The sequence below is a fragment of the Phoca vitulina genome, unplaced genomic scaffold (assembly GCF_004348235.1).
Source record: "Phoca vitulina isolate PV1807 unplaced genomic scaffold, GSC_HSeal_1.0 scaffold49, whole genome shotgun sequence".
Taxonomy (NCBI): domain Eukaryota; kingdom Metazoa; phylum Chordata; class Mammalia; order Carnivora; family Phocidae; genus Phoca; species Phoca vitulina.
Window position 1 is genome coordinate 12,398,012 of NW_022589752.1, and position 23,055 is coordinate 12,421,066.

The 23,055-nt window shown below is 35.9% G+C and overlaps 1 protein-coding gene across 2 annotated transcripts in view; it reads left to right on the forward strand.

Moving 5' to 3' along the window:
• The window catches only part of LRRK2 (leucine rich repeat kinase 2), a 140,198-nt gene that overhangs the window by 36,976 nt on the left and 80,167 nt on the right, over nucleotides 1–23,055 (forward strand). For both annotated transcript variants that reach the window (XM_032432646.1, XM_032432647.1), the window contains 6 exons: nucleotides 3,989–4,133; nucleotides 4,266–4,405; nucleotides 8,850–8,978; nucleotides 9,053–9,223; nucleotides 14,950–15,208; nucleotides 19,145–19,333. In XM_032432646.1, the coding sequence (XP_032288537.1) occupies nucleotides 3,989–4,133; nucleotides 4,266–4,405; nucleotides 8,850–8,978; nucleotides 9,053–9,223; nucleotides 14,950–15,208; nucleotides 19,145–19,333 (1,033 nt within the window). The remainder of the gene's footprint in view (nucleotides 1–3,988; nucleotides 4,134–4,265; nucleotides 4,406–8,849; nucleotides 8,979–9,052; nucleotides 9,224–14,949; nucleotides 15,209–19,144; nucleotides 19,334–23,055) is intronic.

The following is a 23,055-nucleotide window of genomic DNA, read 5'->3' on the forward strand; positions in this document are numbered from 1 at the left end:
TAGTGGAAAAATCCAAAACCAGCTTGACTTTTTCCTCACTTTTAAATGAGTGATATTTAAAGTCCCAAAGGGTTCTTTTTCCTGAAGTCCAGATATTTTATTAGAATGTAACCTAATGTTAGTCCTGGACTGTGTGGTGTCTTCTTTTTAGCTCTACATTCAACCTTTTTTTTTTTTTTTCCCTGGGAAGTTTTTTTTGAATTGCAGTTGACTTAGCTGGTAGCTAGGAAAGAGGCTGGTGTGGTCATTTTCCCCCTGAGCTGACTAGCTAGCTCACTGAAGAAGCCATTTTAATTATTTATATATTCTCTGAAAAAAACTTGGAAATCTGTGGGACGTAGGCAATAAGATGTTTCCAATTAATGTCTGTAGGTGTCCTTCCATTGGCACTTCCAAAAACTTCATTTGGATAACATTGCTAAGTATAAACTAGTAAATTGAATTTAATTTCCTTTTGAACAGCAGTACATTAAGTCGCTATTTTCAAAAAGAACATTTGATGAAAGAAAAATCCATCATAAGCTTGTATGTATCATAAATATGTACATGTAACATGTGTATATATATATATTCAAATTTATGAAACTGTCAAAAATCAGATACCACTATTTTAAATTATCAATTTATTTGAGCTCCATCATATATAATAATGTGATACTGTCATTCTCTTTTTGCATCGACAAATCACAGGTTTCCTGTTGCAAGTCATTAGTCATCATCCAACTGCACCTGTTCAGGATTAGAGGAGTTTAAGGTAGCAGAACCAGTAGTTGAATAGAAACTTGTTAGAGGGATGGTATTAAGGACAAAGATATATGCTTTGTAAATATCAGTTTAATTTTTAGCATAAAAATAAGCCTATGATGCATTTTTTAAAAAGATTTATTTATTTATTTATTTGAGAGGGAGAGGATGGGGCAGAGGCTGAAACCCAAGCAGACTCCGCTCTAAGTGTGGAGCCTGACGTGAGGCTCGATCTCACCACCCTGAGATTGCAACCCAAGTTGAAACCAAGAGTCAGATCCTCAACTGACTGTGCCACCCAGGCGCCCCAAGCCTATGATACATTTTGAGGTTAGGACTGGCTACATGATTTGTGAGGCCCAAAGCAAAATGAAAATGAAGGACTCCTTGTTTAAAAATTATTAAGAATTTCAAGACAGTGGCGGCAGAGCATTTTACCAACTGTGGGGCCCTTCTAAGCACAGAGACCTATGAGAGTGCGCAGGTGCACACCCATGAAGCTGGCCCTGCCTAGGAAGTAGATGTGGTGGTACTATTAATCAAGCTGAAACTTTAGAAAAGATCATCTACAATCTAACTTTTTCTTTTTTAAGAAGATAATGAACTTTTATTTTTATTTATTTTTAAAAAGATTTTATTTATTTTTATTTATTTATTTATTTATCAGAGAGAGAGAGAGCGAGAGTGCGCACAAGCAGTGGGAGAAGCTAGCTCCTGCTGAGCAGGGAGTCTGATACGCGTCTCGATCCCAGGACCCTGGAATCATAACCGGAGTTGAAGGCAGACGCTTAACTTACTGAGCCACCCAGGCAACCCGATAATAAACTTTTAGCTTTGAACATCTGAGTTTAAGATACTGCTGTTTTAGCAAAGAGTAATGGGAGCTTAGCTAGAGCTTAAGAGAGTTTAAACTTGGGCCTTGAGTTATCTGCTTAAGGGTTTCTGTGTCTCAATTTTTTTCGTCAATAACGTAGGGCTAATGTTTCTACATTATAGAGTTGTTGTGAGGATTAAATGAGTTTAATACATATAAAGTGCTTAAGGGAATGTCTGGGCACATAGCAAGTGCTACATAGATTTTAGCATTACTGTTGTGGTTGTTACTATTGCTGTTATGGTGACATGAACCGCATTTGTGTACAAAGTCCCATCCATGAATAGAGGGGTTTTAAGAAAAGAACTTTGGACAAAGTTTGACATTGAAAGAAGAGATTGTAAAGGAGATGGGCAAATGAATGGCTTTAAAGTTTGAGAATAATTAGGGGCGTACCATGTCATGGATATCAAAGGAGGAAAAAACAGCGGTTCAATTGTTGAAGGACTTTTTTCTTTGAGTGGTTAGGACAGCAGTCTGATTATATGAAATTAAGGGGTGGTGAGAATATAGAGGTAGTGGGTATAGATGTTTCTATTAATAAGTTTAGAAATGGAGGAGAAGTGGTAGCTTGATGGAAGGGAAAACCAATTAAGGGACACTCTCTCTCCTAGTTAGAAATTTTTTATCTCTGAGGAGGGTGTTTAGCCCAAGGCCTGAACTGTGTGTGGCCATCACTCAGGGCTTACTGCAGGGACAGTGAGTCCTCTCATTTCATCCTCGTAACAACCCTGCTTTATTAGGGTCAGTGGGAGGTGAGGAAGCTGAGAAGACATGAGCCATCCCTCTAGCTTCACTTTGAACCACTTTGAATTTCTTTTATTTTTTGAATAATACCTTCTGAGTAAATACCACTTCTGAGTAAATGTTATTTCATTCATTTTTAGTAGAACTAAAATGGAGCTATTAGGTTTTAAAGTGGAAAAAAGAGGCAGAATTTAAACCTAAATTTAACTGGCTCCAAGTTACTACCCAGGGAGTTGGTAAGATGAAAATAAAGACAGGAAAAAGTGTAAAGGGAGGCGAGGATAAGGTGTGTGTTGTTGAAATGATAGATGAAATGGTGTACAAGCTGAGCAATTAGGGCGTGGAGGAGAAAGGCACAGAATGAGAACCCTGTGCAAAAAACCCCACACCCTATACAAAAAAAAAAAAAAAAAAAAGCTGAATGAGGACAATTGAGAGACATTGGAGGATGAGATTGGAAAGAATGAAAGTCTGTTCGTTGACAGTATGGAAGTGAAAAAGGTTGAAGGGTAGATGGTTTTAGTGAAGAAGCTACAACAGAGCTTGAGGTCTGACTTGAAGCTCTCAGCTCCATTGTGTCCCCATGGTGGTGTCAATCAGAGATTTGGAGTAGAGATACCATGGAGCTAGTGTCTGTGAAAGCAGAAGTCCTGTGAAGGATAGCATTGTAAATTTTGAAAGGAAAACTATTAGGTGGGCATTCACATCATGGTAGAAGTTTGTAAAGCATTGTGGAAAAGCTTTACAAAAAAGCCTACCTGTCCCATGTAAGAGTTAGCTACATGTCACAGACATCGAAAGAGGGAAGGTGTGGTTGTCCATGGTTGGAAGGTGTGTTGACTGTTTCTCCTCAATCAATGAGTAGGATAGCCTGTTGGGGGGGGGGGGGGAGAAATGTCCTCTATTAGAATACCTGTAAATAATGTCAGATCATCTAGAGGAGTTGATATTAAGAAGTTAGAAGAGGTAGCAATGAACCTCCTGGACTCTTTTTTTTTTTTTTTTTTGGATCCTGAGCTTTTACAGGGACACATTTATATTCAAGTCCTAGACCTGACACATATTAGTTTTGTGACTTGAGCTCTTCTTGTTTCTGCATCTGTAAAATTTGGTGAATCTATTACATAGGCTCTTGGGGGCTAATAAATGAGATTTGGCACATAAAACACTTAAAGAGTAAATTCTCAATTAGTATCTTCTATGGTGAGAGTCAGCATTGCATTTTTCTGGTTAAGTGTGTAGGCAGTGGGATTGAACATCCCCAATTTGGTCTCATCTCAGCAATGTACAATCTGTGTGACTTTAGGAATACTGAACCCCTTTAACCCTCAGTGAACTCATTTTATAACGGGAATGATATTGGTATGGATTTAAGATTCTTGTGAAAAGAAAATGCATGTAAAGTGCTTAGTACAGAATAGACACTCAGTAAGCATTAAAATGGTAGCTCTTATCCTTAATAATAACTAAAAAGTAATTAGTAATACAAGGCAAAAATCAAGGAAAATAATCTTTATCTAGACTACCTAGTTTATATTTTATTAGTTTGTTGCTGCCTTTAACTAAGGTAAGTATTAAGAACTCATTTTAAATAGCAGATATTAATTGTCCTTTTGATTTTAGTTCATTGGAAATCCTGGGATTCAGAAATGTGGGCTGAAAGTAATTTCTTCTATAGCACATTCTCCGGATGCGTTAGAAGTATTATCCTTGGAAGGTGCTATTGATTCAGTGCTTCACACACTGCAGATGTATCCGGATGACCAAGGTTGGTACAATTTGAACTCAGGATTTAGGATGATTCTTATAGGCCTTTAGCTGTTGGTTGGATGTCTTTAATTTTTTTCTTCAGTTTTGAGATTTAAAACAATTTTATTATTTTTTTCCTTTATTTTTTTAGAAATTCAATGTCTGGGGTTAAGTCTTATAGGATGCTTGATTACAAAGAAGAATTTATGCATAAGAACTGGGCATCTGCTGGCAAAAATTCTGGTTTCCAGTTTACAACGATTTAAGGATATGGCTGAAGTACAGATTAAAGTATGTGCATTGTCTTGAAGGGAGTTTGGGATCTTATGAAGATTTCTCTTTCAGAGCAGTTGGTACAATTCCCACTTTGCATTAATGGAGATATTCTAGTTAATTGAAAACCATTTATCATTTTGTAGTATTTTAATTATAGAAGGTGAAGAAAATTGGGTTGAATCACTAAAGATCCTGTGTTTTGTTATAAATCTCTAAAATCAGCATGTTTATTTGCCATTTGTCTTTTTCATGAAAGAGCAGAGAATATGCTAAAGAAATTCCAGCCAGCTGAGCTTTATTTGCTTGATTTTAGATAAATAGAAGTTATAATTATTCCAAAGTTTGTCTTTCTCAGTGTTTTATTGTGGGCTACTTACCTCTAGTAATTTTTCTCCTTGATTTTTTTTCTTGAAGTGAAATGTTTTAAACATTTTTCATCAAGCAAAATTTCACATGTGATATATAATAACTGTTCCTTATAAGGAATGAAAGATATTGGCTTAGAGGAGATTAAGAAATAAATTGGCTCAGATCTTTTTTTCCTATCATGTATTTATTTATTTTTATTGAAGTATAATTAACATATAAAATCCTGTTAATTCCAGGTACACAACATGGTGATTTGATATTTTTATACATTACAAAATGATCTCCATGTTAAATCTAGTTACCATCTGTTATCATACAAAGTTATTACAAAATTATTGACTATATTCCCTATGCTCTACATAATATCCCCATGACTTATTTATTTTATAACTGGAAGTTTGTACCTCTTAATCCCCTTCACCTATTTTGCCTGCCCCTCAACCCCTTCCCACTCTGATAACCAACAGTTTGTTCCTTGTATCTTTGAGTCTGTTTCTGTTTTGCATTTTTTTTTTGTTCATTTGTTTTGTTTTTCAGATTCCAAATATAAGTGAAATCATATGGTATTTGTCTTTCTCTGTTTGATTTGATCCACTTAGCATAATATCCTCTAGGTCAATCTATGTTGTTGCAAATGGCAAGATTTCATTCCTTTAATGGTTGAGTAATATCCAGTTTTGTGTGTGTGTGTGTGTGTGTGTATCACATCTTCTTTATCCATTCATCTATCAATGGACACTTACGAGGTTTCTATATCTTGGCTATTGAAAATAATGCAGCAATGAACGTATAGGTGCATATATATCTTTGAATTGGTGTTTTCATTTTCTTTGGGTAAATACCCAGAAGTGGAATTGCTGGATCATATGGTATGTGTATCTTTAATTTTTTGAGGAACCTCCATAGTGTTTTCCAAAGTGGCTGCTCTAATTTCCATTTCCATCAACAGTGTACGAGGAATCCCTTTTCTCCACATCCTTGACAACACTTGTTATTTTTTGTCTTTTTGATAATAGCCAGTCTGACAGGCATGAGGTGATATCTCACTGTGGTTTTGATTTGCCTTTTCCCTGATTGATTAATGATGTTGAGCATCTTTTCATGTGTCTGTTGACCATCTGTATGTCTTCTTTGTAAAAATGTCTATTCAAGTCCTCTACTCATTTTTAAATTTTTTTTTGGCATTACGTTGTATAAATTCTTTATATATTTTGGCCTTTAACCCCTTATTGGATGATACAGATACAGATACATTCTCCCATTCATTAGATTACATCTTCATTTTGCTGATGGCTTCCTTAGCTGTGCAAAAGCTTTTTAATTTGATGTAGTCTCATTTGTTTATTTTAGCTTTTGTTGCCTTTCCCTGAAGAGTATAGTTCAAAAGAAATATTGCTGAGACCAATGTCAAAGTCTTTACTGCCTATGTTTTCTTTTAGGAGTTTTATGGTTTCAGTTCTTGCATTCAAGTCTTTAATCTATTTTGAATTAATTTTTGTATATGGTGTAAGATAGTAATCCAATTTCATTGTTTTGCATGTAGCGGGTTCAGTTTTCCCACTGCCATTCATTAAAGAGACTGTCTTTTCCCCATTGCATATTCTTGGGTTAATTGATCATATATGTATGGGTTTATTTCTGGGTTCTCTATTCCATATCATTGACTTAAGTGTCTGTTTTCATGCCAGTACCATACTGTTTTGATTACTGTAGCTTTGTAGTATAGTTTAAAATCAGGGAGTGTGATAACTTCCAACTTAATTTTTCTCTCTCAAGAGTGCTTTAGTTATTCAAGGTCTTCTGTGGTTCTATAGAAATTTTAGAGTTATTTGTTCTAGTCCCATGAAAAATGCCATTGGTATTTTGATGGGGATTGCATTAAAGCTGTAGATTGCTTAGGGTAGTAAGAATATTTTGATAGTGTTGATTGTTTCAATCCATGGGCATTGTGTATCTTTCCATTTATTTGTGTTGTCTTTAATTTCTTTAACCAGTGTTTTATAGTTTTCAGTGTACAGGTCTTTCACCTCTTCGGTTAAATTTATCTTTAGGTATTTTGTTCTTTTTGATACAATCATAAATGGGATTGATTTCTTAATTACTCTTCCTGATAGCTCATGATTAGTTGTACAGACATAAAACCAATTTTGTACATTAATTCTGTATCCTGCAACTTTATTGAATTCATTTAATAGTTCAAATAGTTTTTTGGTGGTGTCTTTAGGGTTTTCTACTTATAATATAATCATCTGCAAATAGTGACAGTTTAACTTCTTCCTTTTCAACTTGGATGCCTTTTATTTCTTTTTCTTGCCTAATTGCTGTGACTAGGACTTTTAAAAGTGGTGAAAGTGGACATCCTTTCCTGTTCCTGACCTTAGAGGAAAAGCTTTCAGCTTTTCACCGTTGAGTATGATGTTAGCTGTGGGTTTGTCATATATGGCTTTTATTATATTGAGGTAGGTTCCTTTAGATATAGGTTTAGATACAGGTTCTTATATCTACTTTGCTGAAAGTTTTGTTTTTTTTCTAATGTTAGCAAAACAAGTAGTCTCTTTAAGAGTTTCTGCTTTGGTTGTGGTGTTTTTTTTTTTTGTTTTTTTTTTTGTTTTTAGTAATGGAGTTTGCAACTTTCATAAATCACACACAACAAATATTTTCATAAATGGCAGAATTGACCAGGAGTAAAAATGTCTAGGCTCTATCCTCTGTACAGATGTTATTAGTAAATGGGATAATGTATGTAAAGATTTTAATTATAAAGTGCTGAACACACACATACTTATATTAAAAACAACAATGTGTTTTATAAATCTGCTTTTTATAATGTGCCTTAGCCTCAGACTATTAAAGCCAAGCCAGAATTGATTAAAAATAATCCTAGAGAAAGGAAATAAATTTGTACAGGTATAGAGCTCTTAGTTTACTCAGTATTAATTCATACAGGTATAAATTTTAGGATCTCTATAGTAGAGGTTGTGAACTGTTGACCAGTGGGCTGAATTTGGCCTGCCAACATATTTTATTTGGCCAGTTCAGTGTTTCTAAGTTTTTATTTTGAATTATGTGCCTTCTACACATTTGTATTACTTGCTTTGCTGGTGCATTCACTTGAATTTGCAGGGACCTCTAGTCTAGTGGTAGGTGGACCACATGTTCTCAGATCTGCATAAACTAAGACTACTTTTCTTATCAACTGTTGGTAAATATTTGTTGAAATTCAGCATCTTAAAAGCTCAAAATAATAATTGTATTATTTAGACAATGTCATTAATATATTCAAAATAATAAAAATTTTAAAAGTTCCATTGATCTTTCCGAGCTTACTGAAGCTAAATAATAGTAAACTCAAAAGTTCGTTATTTCCTTAGAATATCTCATGAGTGGAGAGCCCAGACAACTCTTAGGAATATGTTTGAGGTGGTTCTAAAAAGTAATGGCAAGACTGATTAGTTCTTTATAAATAATTTGCTATAAGGATGTAAACCTCAGAGTGCCGTTAGAGCTTTTCTCAAATATACTCAACATGAATGAAATCTAGGAGCTCACATTTGTCTCCTTGGGGTTGAAATTTCAGAAGAAAGCCACACAGACACACGCACACACAGACACAAACAGACACACACACACACACACACACACACGCAGTACAGAAGAAAGGGGAAATACTGGGCTATCTAGAGAAACTAATCTGCAATCTTATAATAAAAAATACACTTTACTGACCGGTTTGAGTGTGTAACCCTGCTGATTCAGCTACTCTAATATTAATTAATATCTGGCTTTTATCCTGTAAGTATGGCTTCAGACAGGAATCTTTAAAAGTCAACTTTTAATGCATTAGGTATTTTTTCTGCTTTGCTAGACTATGGTTTGTTACCCGGCATTTTATTCTCTATGTGCCTGCTATATTTCTTAGCAATGAGAGAGCAAGGTGTGTTTATAGGATTATTTCAAGGTTTACAGCTTTTAAGTACAAACCCAATAAATACATCTACTTAGTTAAGTATCATATACAAACTCTCTGTTTTATATTATTTATTCTTTTGGCCTAGACTTGCTTATGTTATTATTTTGGTCACACTTTCAGGGATTTCAGACAATCTTGACAATACTGGAATTGTCAGTGTCTTTTTCCAAGCTGCTGGTGCATCATTCCTTTGATTCTGTGATATTCCATCAGATGTCTTCTAGTATCATGGAACAAAAGGATCAACAGGTACAGTGTTTTTCACCTATATGCTAACTGTTAGGTATTTAGCTAACTCTAATCCTCATTTCCATTCTTTTTAGTTTCTAAACCTTTGTTGCAAGTGCTTTGCAAAATTAGCTTTGGATGATGAGTTAAAAAGTGTGCTGCTAGAGAGAGCATGCGATCAGAATAACAGCATCATGGTTGAATGCTTGCTTCTGTTGGGAGCGGACGCCAATGGAACAAAGGAGGCAACTTCTTTAATTTGTCAGGTAAATATTCAAGGCCTGACTTTTGTATTTCCTCTGTTATTTGACTCTACCATTGTACAGCTCTTACTTACATCCTATTGTTCTTTACTACAGAATTTACCAGTTAATTGCACAATTGCTTGTGATGAGTGGTTGGAGTTTAGATTCACAGAATTTCAGAGGCAGTAGGGTCCTTGAAGTATATCTAGTTGAATCCTTCATTTTACTTGTTTACCTACCTTGGTATGTTGATAAATAACTTTTCAAGTGTGTCTCCTACTATGCATCTCTCTACAAATTGTTCTCCAGGCACACTCTACACAGCATATGGTTTTGTTTTGATCATCTTTCAACCATTTTCTCTCTGTTTTCAGAAAATTCTCTCCCCAGGGCTAGGGTGTATACTGCACACCTTGGGGATGCTGTTCACATTGACATCCCCGCCATTGGCCACCCCAGTGGTCGTGTAGCACTGTGGGGCTGCCTTCCTTCCCTCTCTTCCCTCATGCACTGAGCAAACACATCTATCTAGTTGTTCTCCTTTTCCTTGAAAATCTAACCCAAATTCTCCTTCCCTAATAAAGCTCTCCCTGCACCCTTGACCTCCATACAAAATATTTACTTCTGTAAGTCCATGACAATTTATGTACACCTCTTTATATTTTGTGAGTTATATGGAAGTAGAAATGTACAATGTTCATCTCTGTATCATCTAGAATAGCTAACTCATGGCTTTATGTACAGTATGCATTTAGTCTGTATTTATTGAAGTGCATTATGTGTTATTCCAAGTTTGCCATTGTATACATTTTAGAGTTTATAATAGCATTCAGGTAGCACCATGTGTATTTTCTAGAAATATAATAATATTTCTAACAAAGGAATTATGTAGTGATTTAATATACATTATTAAATAACCAACAGAATACTAGATTTTCCAATAATTTAAAGTCTTACTTAATTTAATTTTCCACTTGCCTATGGATTCAATTCAATTTGCCAACTGTAAACTAAGTTAGTACTCATTAACACTCTACATAAAAAGAAACTGAACCTGTAAGTTATTTTCATGCATAATTAATTTGTACATTAAGACCAAATAAATAATCGTATTACTTAAATTTAGTCAAATTTCATTTGAGAAATCCACCTTAAAAATAGTTGCTTCTCTATTATTAAAGGTAATTAAATTATTTCCCTCAATAATGTAATACACACTTTTATTGTGTATCTTTCGTGTGATCTGCAGATCAGTGCTTAATGTTACTGGGATATGGCAAAGAACTGAAAAGAAACTTCCCCTTCACATTTTTTGTTAGGGAAATAACACCTAAAAGCACTTGAGTGCAATAATTTTACATTCCCACCAGAAACGCTTCTGACTCTTCTCTCAATTTATCCAAATCTTTCTCTACAAGCTTTTTATTTTATTCTTCTTTGCACATCCTTTGGACTTGATGCACTTATTTATATCTTTTTAAACAAAATCAGATCTTTACATCTATGGGTACGTTAAATTTAAAGAATTTATCTAAGTTGCCAGAGATTTTTGCATCCGAAATATAATAAATATCGATTAAATTTTGCGGATAGATTGAACATACATTATTTTATACTAGTGCAAAATAAGGTAGTCAATACTATTTGTATACCAATGCTGTATAATTAAGGTCTATTCAGAGCAAAGGTAGAGTTAATCTTGTTAGGCTTTCTGAGGAGAATTTAATGATGCAATATACATGATTCCTATAGAAGAATATGGAAGATTGATACTGGGCATGAAAATGCATAAAGAGAGATCCAAAGATGAAAATCATCAAATCATGGTGGGAAGAGCTGCTATGATGAAGTCTGAATAAAAGTAATAACAAACACTGTTAATGGTGTTCATTACCCCCTGGGCACTGCTCTGAGTCCTTTATACAATTTAACTCTTACAACAACCTTAGGAATGGGTTCTAGTATTATTTCCATTTTACAGGTAAGGAATTGAGGCACAAAAAGGTTAAGTAACTTGCCTAAGGACACTCTCCTGGTAGGTAATGGAAAATCTGCCTCCCAAGTGCCTGCTTTCATCTCTTGTCTACACCATAGATGCATGATAGTGGTGGTGGCAGTAAGGGGAGGAGGGGGAGTTGTTTATTCATTCTCAAAGGCTAGTGTGAAATATTAGCCTTTAATTGTAGGCTGCATTATTTATAAATTTGAAGATGAGAGAGAAGATTGCAAAGGATCGTAAATTATACTTTCGATAATCTTTGATTATATTTTGAATTATCTCCATTATTATTTAAATGTAAAACTGTAGTTCTGAGCAGTATTTTTTTCTTCTCATGGAGTTGAAATTACATTCATTTTTTTTTGTTTGTTTGATATACTCTTTTTTTTTGAAGATTATTTATTTATTTATTTGACAGAGACAGCGAGAGCAGGAACACAAGCAGGGGGAGTGGGAAAGGGAGAAGCAGGCTTCCCGTGGAGCAGGGAGCCTGATGTGGGACTCGATCCCAGGACCCTGGGATCATGACTTGAGCAGAAGGCAGACGCTCAACGACTGAGCCACGTGGCTAGGCACCTCTGATAAACTTTCTTATATATCTCTGTCTTCATGGCACTGTATACCTAAAGTCAGCTTGGATCTTTTGGGCCCTCAAGAAAAATATACTATAAAAATGCTTGAGCAACTTCTAGTTGGAGAGCACAGTGCTAGATAAGTAGTCAAGAATATACAAGGGGTTTATTTCTAGGTGTGTATTGGGAGAGGAGAGAGGATAAAACATAAATCCTCTTAATATAAGGTAGGCAGTAAGATGTAAATTTTGCTGGGCTACAGAGAAGGCATTTGTGATTGAGTTTTCTGGCCCCTCTGCCCCTCCCTCCTCCTTCAGTCCCCCCCCCCCCTTTTTTTTTTTTTTTAAAGATTTTATTTATTTATTTGACAGAGAGAGACACAGCGAGAGAGGGAACACAAGCAGGGGGAGCGGGAGAGGGAGAAGCAGGCTTCCCGCTGAGCAGGGAGCCCGATGCGGGGCTCGATCCCAGGACCCTGGGATCATGACCTGAGCCGAAGGCAGACGCTTAACGACTGAGCCACCCAGGCGCCCCATCAGTCCCCCCTTTTTTCATCCCTTCCTTCTTTTTAAATTTCCTGTGGACTTTTAAAGAGGATTTTAGTAATTTGTTAGTTAAATCAAATATATTTCCTAGGTATTTTTTTTAAAGATTTTATTTATTTATTTGTCAGAGAGAGAGAGAGAGTGAGCATGAGCAGGGGAAGAGGCAGGCAGAGGGAGAAGTAGGCTTCCTGCTGAGCAAGGAGCCGATGCAGGGCTCGATCCCAGGACTCTGGAATCATGACCTGAGCGGAAGGCAGATGCTTAACTGACTGAGCCACCCAGGAATCCCTATATATTTCCTAGGTATTATACTAGGCTGCGGAGCTACAAATTGAATTATAATAGCATCCAAGCCTTTCATTCTAGTTTTAAAACAGATAGGCATGTTTGGTTTAGTGTGCTAAGTGCTATGTTAAGCAAAAGTGATGGGGGCCTGGAGGAGAAAGAATGTGTGTTGGGAGCTTGGTAGCAAGGACTTACTGTGCAAGAGATTACAAAGCTGTTCCTTCAAGAATGAACATCTTTTTGCTAGATGAAGAGCAGAGTTAGACATTTAGGGCACTAGAAATAGTATAAATGAAAATAATGAGATTTAAAAAATTGCATGTTGTGTTTGGAAAATGTCTTGGAGCAGAGAGGTTTAGAAGATTTTTAAACAGGACAGTGACTTGATCACATCTGAAGTAGAAGGGTACTGTGGTGGTTCTGAGGAGAATGGGTTGAAGGTGGGTAACCTGGAGACTGGTGGGCATTAAGTTGGTCATCGAGCCACAAAATGGTCCCCTCAACTTCTTTGAACATACTTAAATTCTAGAGAATTCAGGAATTTCCCCCAGTGTCTTTCCCCTGATCTGGCACCTTGGATCTTAGGGGCTTTGCTCCTTTCCTTTCCTTTCCTTTCCTTTCCTTTCCTTTCCTTTCCTTTCCTTTCCTTTCCTTTCCTTTCCTTTCCTTCTTCTCTCTTTTCTTCTCTCTTTTCTTTTCTTTTCTTTTCTTTTCTTTTCTTTTCTTTTCTTTTCTTTTCTTTCTTTTCTTTTCTTATCCTTAATTTTGGGTAGGGAAAGGAGCACAGGCTTTGGAGTGAGCAGATTTGACTTCAGATCCAAGTCTCTTGTTGACTACCTCTAAGGGTTTGGACAAATCATTTATCTTTTCTAAATATTCATCTATAAAATGGGGATAATAGTTTTTATGGCATAGGATTTTTTTTTAAAGGAAAACTTTATTTTTTTTTCTGACGATTTTATTTATTTGACAGAGAGAGACAGCGAGAGAGGGAACACAAGCAGGGGGAGTGGGAGAGGGAGAAGCAGGCCTCCCGCTGAGCAGGGAGCCCGATGCGGGGCTCGATCCCAGGCCCCTGGGATCATGACCTGAGCCGAAGGCAGACACTCAGTGACTGAGCCACCCAGGCGTCCCTGGCATAGGATTTTTAATAAGAATTAGAAATCAAGTGTATACAGACTTTAGTACAGTACCTGACATGTAATATTTCTATTACGTATTACTTTGATCTTCTAGTTGATAGAGCATCATATTCCTTCACCTTTCAGAAGCTGTTCCTGCACAGGCCAGTAGGCTACAGGTTGTTGTCTTCCCTCTGCTTACTACAGTCACTGAGGTTTTTATAGCACCGAGCATGCTGACCCTACCTGGAGCATGTGCTCTGAAAACAGTATTCAGGGGAAGGTAGAATACGGGAAATTTCTTTGTGGAAATTCAGATTCTTGTCCTGGAAACCAGAGATCAGAGATGACTGTGCTTTGCCTATGGCATTTACAAGTTTTGTCATGTTCACATTCTCATTTAATTATTCTCTATCACGAGGGAAGGCAGGGCAGTAGCCTTTACTGTGTATGGTACTAGTTTTTCCAGCTTCAAGGAGTAAACAGAAGCCCAGAAGGTATAAGCAATATGTATAATTGGTAGAGCCTTGGGTCTTCTGACTTCAAGTGTTTTTCTTTTTCTCCTTATCATGTTGCCTTTCTCATGCTAACTGACTCTCATGTGGCAGATTATTTGGCTAATGCTACGCTGATATTGGTGACACTGATCTTTTTTTTTTTTTTTTTTAAAGATTTTATTTATTTATTTGAGAGAGAGAGACTGAGAGAGAGAGCACATGAGAGGGGGGAGGGTCGGGAGGGTCAGAGTTAGAAGCAGACTCCCTGCCGAGCAGGGAGCCCGATGCGGGACTCGATCCCAGGACTCCAGGATCATGACCTGAGCCGAAGGCAGTTGCTTAACCAACTGAGCCACCCAGGCGCCCCAACACTGATCTTTTATTTTCCTAATCTATTTCAAGGATGAGTTTTGCCTTATTTTGTTTCTATCTAAATTTAAGGGTGTAGAGAAAAATCACACTGGGGCGCCTGGGTGGCTCAGGCGTTAAGCGTCTGCCTTCGGCTCAGGTCATGATCCCAGGGTTCTGGGATCGAGCCCCGCATCGGGCTCCCTGCTCAGCGGGAAGCCTGCTTCTCCCTCTCCCACTCCCCCTGCTTGTGTTCCCTCTCTGCTGTCTATCTCTCTTTAAAATCTTTTAAAAAAAAATCACACCAAATTCAATTTACCAGTCTACCAAAAGGAAGAAATGGGCTTTTAATATGTTCACCTTCCTTTTTTGTTTACTAGGTATGTGAGAAAGCCAGTAGTGCCAAATTGGTGGAACTGTTACTGAATGGTGGTTCCCGTGAACAAGATGTCCGGAAAGCGCTGACGATAAGCATTGCAAAAGGTGACAGCCAGATCATCAGCTTACTCTTAAGGAGGCTTGCCCTGGATGTGGCCAATAATAGCATTTGCCTTGGAGGATTCTGTATAGGAAAAATTGAACCTTCATGGCTTGGTCCTTTATTTCCGGATAAGACATCTAATTTAAGAAAAGAAACAAGTAAGTATTAGCAGGAAGATTTTGTCCAAGTCTTGTTTTTATTCGTATTTTTTTGTCACTAATCTTTTCATTAGGTTTATTTCAGTTTGGTACAACTTAAGCCAAAAATATTGTGAAGGTTTGGATATCGGGTTTTTTTGGTCATGAAATGCTTGAAAGTGATATTATATTTAATTCTTAATGACCTAGCAAATACATATTTTATAAAGATAGAACCAAACAGTGGGATCTTTCTGAGCTGTTGCTTTTTAAAAAAATATATTTTATTTTATTATTATTTTTTTAAGATTTTATTTATTTATTTGAGAGAAAAGGAGAGCATGAGTTGGGGGAGCAGCAAATGGAGAGGGAGAGGCAGACTCCCCACTGAGCAGGGAGCCTAATGTGGGCCTTGATCCCAGGACCCTGGGATCATGACCTGAGCCGAAGGCAGATGCTCAACCAACTGAGCCACCCAGGCGCCCGAAATATATTTTATTTTTTATTATAAAAGTAATTCATGTTCATTTTAAGAATTTAGGAAAACACAAAAAGTGAGGAAGAAAATAATAGTAACTGTTTTGTCCCTTATAGGTAATCAATGTAGATTTTCTTACTAGATTTTTTATATGCTTACATATACATATGCATTAAAATGTATATGCAGAAACATACAATATATACTTTGCATTTTCATTTTAACATATTTAGTTTTAAGTCTTTTAATATTTCTTTTTTTTTTTTTAAAGATTTTATTTATTTATTTGAGAGAGAGAGAATGAGAGAGAGCGAGTACATGAGAGGGGGGAGGGTCAGAGAGAGAAGCAGACTCCCTGCTGAGCAGGGAGCCCGATGCAGGACTCGATCCAGGGACTCCAGGATCATGGCCTGAGCCGAAGGCAGTTGCTTAACCAACTGAGCCACCCAGGCGCCCGAAGTCTTTTAATATTTCAATTAAGGATGTATTTTCTTTATATTTTCAAGTTTATATATATTAAGTATATTGATGACAAGTTAGCATCGTCCTCCATTAATATTTCTGTCATTTCAGATGTCGGTCACTCATACTGTGTTTCTAAAACTTGAGCTCCCTGCTTTCCCTCTGATAACTTACTCCCATGCCCACTTCCTTCCCCACGGTGATCATATTCCACAACTCTTCACCTTAAGAACTCTGCAGTGAATAACATGTTTGCTTTACTGTCATTTTTCTGATGCATTGACCTGGCAAAACCCTATTCCTGTTCACTCCAACAGTCTGCTTCTTTCTTTTTTTTTTTTTTTTTTAAGATTTTATTTATTTATTTGACAGAGAGAGACACAGCGAGAGAGGGAACACAAGCAGGGGGAGTGGGAGAGGGAGAAGCAGGCTTCCCGCAGAACAGAGAGCCCGATGTGGGGCTCGATCCCTGGACCCTGGGATCATGACCCGAGCCGAAGGCAGACACTTAACGACTGAGCCACCCAGGCGCCCCTAACAGTCTGCTTCTTTCTTTCCCTTCACTAGGGTAGCTAAATGCTGCTGGAGCATTCATCTGTGCCTATTGGGGCCTCTGCAAATTCCAGGTCTCCAACATTTTGGTGGACCCTAAAAGATTCAGTCAGGCTGAATTTCCCCAAGTTTCTTAAATGCGTCATATACTTTTATTTCCAGGCTATTCCCAGTGTTACTCTAGCTACCTAATTTTCTTACCTTCTCTCTCACTTGTCTGTCTCTTCATTCTTTTTGCCTCAGCACCATCTCACTTTTTATAAGAAAACATTCCTGCCCATGTGAAGTCTGGGTGGAAGGTCCTCCTACATGCTCTGTAGCTCCTTGTTTCTTACCTGTACCAGCACTTAGCACATTATATAATTGTATTTTTTCTTTTCATTATCTACCTTTTGATACATTACATGCATCACAAAGTCAATGTCAATTTTTTCCATTGTTGTAACTTTAGCATCTACGCTAGTACTTTGCACATATTAGGTGCTCATTAAATATTTGTAATATTGGCAAAAATAAAAATTCAGTAATAAATTATGTTGATAAGCATATGTGGAAATAGGCATTTCACACATTATTCATATGAACTTAAATTATCCTCTTTTGAGGACAATCTGGTAATATCCATTAATATTTTAAATGCACATCCATACTTTTTTGCCCAGCTATATACTGATAGAAATCCATGATAAAGGCATCCTTAATGCACACAAGAAGTCATGTACAAGGATGCACATTAATATATTGTTTATAATAGCAAGAAATTATGGGGAAAAATCCCAAGTATTCTTCAAAAGAAACTATTTGAATCAATCATGGTACATTCATGCAATAGAATGCTTTGCAATCATTGGGGGAAAAACATCTAGCAAATCCAAATGTTCAGATGTAGAATGCATTATTAAGTAAAAAAAATGAATAAAAAAGCAAAGAACAGCATTTTTAGTATACTGATGTTTGCGAAAACACAGTTGAGATATGGTAGTCATAAATGTTTGAATATGAAAAGACTATGTCTGAAGAAAAACTCCAGAAATTCGTTCCCTGGTTGCCTCTGGGGACCTTGGAAACTAATGAAATATGATTAGATCCCATGTTCCATCACTTTAAGCAGTCTCCTGCCAACAACCTGCTTACTTGAATCTCTGAGTTCTGATGGAGAGAGATTGTAGGCCCCCTGCAGAGGGATGAAGAGAGATTTACCATCCACTGTATTCCCCTTGTTCTGTATGACGTTCTTTTTACCTTTGATAAGTCTCATCTAATTAAAAAAATACAATAATGTCATTTGATTCACTGGAGAGCATGGCCATAATTATATTGGCAGCTCATCTGAGTAAAGAACATTTTGGATTCATAGCTTTAAAACATTTTTCAGATACTACTTGACTGAGTCACATACACATGTATTTGAAGAAATTGCCAAGCTATATGTAGCATAATGAGGACTTTGCAAACTTATTTCTTCATAATAGAACATAATATAAAATATAATAAAATAGAAGGATATTAGCTTTAAAATTCCACCAAATTTCCCAGTAGAATGAATCACTTAGCAAATAGTTTATAAACAATAATATAATTTATTGAGCATTTTTTATGTTCTAAGTATTGTGCTGAACATTTTATATGCATCATTTCCTTTATTTTTTATTTTATTTCTTTATTTTATATATATTTTAAAGATTTTATTTATTTATTTGAGAGAGAGGCAGAGATAGCGAGAGAGAGCAAGAGCAGGGAGGAGAGGGAGAAGCAGGCTCCCCGCTGAGCAAGGAGCTGATGTGGGGCTCGATCCCAGGACCCTGGGACCATGACCTGAGCCGAAGGCAGACGTGCTTAACGGACTGAGCCACCCAGGCGCCCCTGCATCATTTCCTCTAATCTTTTTCATAACCCTACGTTGTCATCTTCACTTCCCAAGTGAAGATACTGACCCTCAGGGGTCTATGTAACTTGCAAGTGTTATTACTGTTATTTGAGCACAGGTCTGTCTGGTTTCAAAGCCCAGGCTCTTTCCTGTTAGTTTCATAAATACTCAGTTTTGTCACCTACACCAAAGCTTTGAGTAAATTTTTATGATTTCTAAAAAATTTAAATTCACCGCCTGCTTCTTATGCAATATCATGGTTATAAAGTAAGAAATAAATATACGGGTGCTTGGGTGGCTCAGTCTGTTAAGCATCCAGCTCTTGATTTCAGCTCAGGTCATGATCTCAGGGTCGTGGGCTCGAGCCCTGTGTCGGGCTCCACACTCAGTGGGAAGTCTGCTTGAGATTTTCTCCCTCTGCCCCTCCCTCCCCCTGCTTGCTCTCTCTCTCTCTCTCAAATAAATAAATAAATGTTTTTTTAAAAAAGAAATAAGTGTAAAAAATTCTCTAGAAGTATGAGGATACATAAGGAACTTTGGTATGATCTATGTTTATGTTTCTTGATTTCTAAGTTGCTTGTGTATCTTTTTATTGTAGATATAGGATCCACCCTAGCAAGAATGGTGCTCAGATATCAGATGAAAAGTACTGTGGAAGAAGGGGCAGCCTCAGGCAGCAATGGGAATTTTCCTGAAGGAATACTTGATAAATTTGATGAATGGACCTTCATTCCAGACTCCTATGTGGACAGTGTGTTTGGTCAAAGTGATGACCTGGATAGTGAAGGTATTTATTATAAAGAAATATTCCCTTTATGTTTTAAAATATTTACGCACTGGCATTGAACAATAGAAACTGAGACAAAACCCTGATTTAATTTATTTGGAAAACTTGAGGAAAAGTGTGTTCATTATCAGAAGTAGTTAATGCTCACTAATTCCAGTTAAGGTGATGTCTGTCAAGAAAATGTATCTCTGCATTTCCTAAGTGTTATAATACTGACTATAATCAGTGAATGGTGACTAATGTAATGAAAACACTCTGACTCTGATTGGATTCCATGTTCCTTCATTGACAAGATCCTTTTGTGGCTTGTGTAAGCCCCTTACCCTAATTAAAGATAGTGTTGCCAACCTTCCAGGATTATTTATAAGAATTAGAGAAAATATATGTAAAGTGTCTGGGAGAGTGCTTCCCAACTAGGAAATGGTTAATAAAAAATATTTTTACCTTTAGAAGGATTAAAATAATATTAATATTTTAATAACACCCTTGAAATAACTTTAAAAACTGACATGACAATATATATAATGACAGTAATAAAACTTACATATTTAATACAATGCAGTTTGGTAAAAATGGGGTGAGGTGCTTTTTTAATGACATAGTATGATTGAAAACTTTGGGTAACAGATAAAGGTATTTGAGAGAGCAAACAGTAAGGGTTCTTCCTAAATCCCTAAATCTCTGGCCCAAGTATTTTTTAAAACCAACTTTATTTAGATACAATGAATATAAAATAAAATGCACCCATTTTAAGTATGTATTTTCATGGGTGTTGAAAAATTTATACATCCATGTAATCATCACCACTATTAAATTATGCAACATTTCTATCATCTAAAAAATTTCCTTTATACCTTTTCACAAATCCCCTGATCCTTGGTCCCTGGCAACCACTGATCTGCTTTCTGTCACTATAGATTAAATTAGTATTTCAAGTTTTATACAAATAAGATGATACAGTATGTTCTCTTCTATGTCTGGCTGTTTTCCATAGTAGTTGTACTCTGTTATACTCCGTCCGGCAATATAAACATTCTCGTTGCTATACATCCTTGTCACACTATAATGCTTGATATTGTCAGGCACTTTAATTTTAACTCTTCTAGGGAAGGTCTAGTCCTAGCTCATTTGGGCTTAATTTTCATTCCCTGATGACTATAGATATTGAGAATATTTTCATGTTTTTATTGGCCATTCACATATTTTCTTTGTGAAGTGTCTGTTCAAATCTTCTGTTGACTTTTAATTGGGTTGTTGTTTTATTATTGTGTTATAAGAGTTCTTTATATCGTCAGAGTGTTTTATATATTTTAGGTAGAAGTCCTCTGACAGATAGATGAATTGCAAGTATTTTCTCCCCATCATAGTTTGTCTTTTCATTTTATTAATGTTAATTTTTAAAGAGCAGAAGTTTTAAATTTAGACAAAGGGCAGTTTTTAAGTTTTTTTCCTTTTTAAGTTTTTCCTTTATGTTTGCGTTTTTTCTATTCCATTTAAGAAATATTTTCCTATCCCAAATTTGTGAATATTTTTCCCATGTTTCCTCCAGAGAAGTGTTAAAAGTTAGCTTTTACATTTAGATCTATAATCCATTTTAAGTAATTTTTATGTATGGTGTCAGTGAAGGATTGTTATTATTTTTTTTCTGTATGGATATCCAGTTTTTTTAACATCATTTGTTGAAAAATACTGTATTTCTCCATTGAACTATTGGCATGTTTGTCCAATTTAATTGACCATATGGGTATAGTCCTATTTCTGCATTCTTTATTCTGGACAATTAATTAATGTCTTCATCCTTATGCTGATGCCATACTACCTTGATTACTTTAGCTTAATAGCAGCTCTTGAAATCAGATAGTATAAGTCCTCTGGTGTTTTGTTTGTTTGTTTTTTCCAAAATTGCTCTCACCATTCTTTTTTTTTTTTTTCAGATTTTTTGCATTTCCATATACATTTTGAGTCAACAAATTTTATGCTGGGATTTTTATTAGAATTAAATACATACATTTAATTAGAATTACTATATTAATTATATATTATTAATATTACATAGTATAGAATTAACATATAAATAATTATTTAGATTAAATCATAAATAAATCTGGGGGAATTGATATCTTAATAATATGAGTCTTCTGACATATAAATGTATGTTTCCATTTATTTATCATTCAAAGTTCTCTCACCAATTTTTTGTATTGTATGTTTTTTGTTACTATTGTAAATAGTATTGTATTTGAATTCCAATTTCCAATAGTTCATTGAGGGTATAGAGAAATACAATTGATTTCTTTGTATATTAATGTTGTATTTTGTGGACTTGCTAAACTCATGGTTCTAACAGCTTCTTGTTGACTCCATAGAGTTTTCTATGTTCACAATAATGCCAGTTGCTAATAAAGACAGATTGACATCTTCCTTTCTAATCTGTATGTCTTTTTTGTCCCTTATCTTATTGCACTGGCTAGGACTTCTAGTACTATGTTGACTAGAAGTGGTAAGAGTAGGCATTGTTCCCTGTTTTCCAAACTTAGAGGGAGAGCATTCAGTCCCTCATCATTAAGTATGATATTACCTATCATTTTTTTTTCATAGATAACCTACTTCAACGGGTTGAGGAAGTTCTTTTCTAGTAATTGTTTGCTGAGCCTTTTACTAATGGGTGTTGGAAAATGCTTTTCTGCATCAATTGAAATGGGCATATTTCCCCCTTTTATTCTGTTAATATGGTTAATTACATTGACTTTCTAATGTTAAACCAAACTTGCATTTGTGGGATAAATATCTCTTGGTTATGGTGTATTATCCCTTTTATGTATTATTGGATTTGATTTTCTAAAATTTTGTTAAACATTTTGCATCTGTGAGGGGTATTGTCTGTAGTTTTATGTTTCCTTGTAATTATGAGAATAACGCTAGCCTCTTTAAATGAGTTGGGAGGTGTTCCCAACTCCACTACTTTCTAAAAATGTTTGTGTAAGAGAGGTATTATTTTCTTCTGAAATGTTTGATAGACTTCACCAGTAAAGCCATGTAGATTTGGAAATTTATTTGGGGGGCTATTTTTAGTCAGAAATTTAGTAACTCTAATGGCTCCATGGTTATTTTGATTTTCTATTACTTCTTGCATCAGTTTTTGTAATTTGCAACTTTCAAGGAATTTGTTGATTTCACATAAGTTGCCACATTTGTTTAATGTTATTCATAATAATTCTCTTACTAACCTGTCAAACTTTGTAAGATCTGCAGATACCTGATCTTTAATTCTTTTTTTCAAGAACATTTATATATTTTTAAATTAGATTAGCTTTATAAACAACTTGAGAGCTCTTTCATACTCAAACACGCTTTTCAAATTACATGACTTTATTGTCTATCTGTATACGGATCCTGAAATTCTTGCCCGCTGTTTGTTTGCAGGGGCAGGGCCCAGTGCAGCCTGGGGTTGACGTTGGCTTGGAAGCCTGTAGGGAAGGGAATGTGAAAGAAAGCCTTGGTGTGAGGAATGAGGGAAACATTGTGAAGTCTGTGAAGGTCTGTGTTTTACAGCTGGTTAATGTGTTGAATGAAAACCAGCATTAGAAGCTTTATTTTTTACCAGGATTAAACACATATAGGCCACAAGTAGTTTTATATTTTGTTTTACGTAGAGTCCTACTTGGTGACAAGTTAATGGTTCCACCAACAGGAAATGAACAGATTTTAAATGGATATTAAAG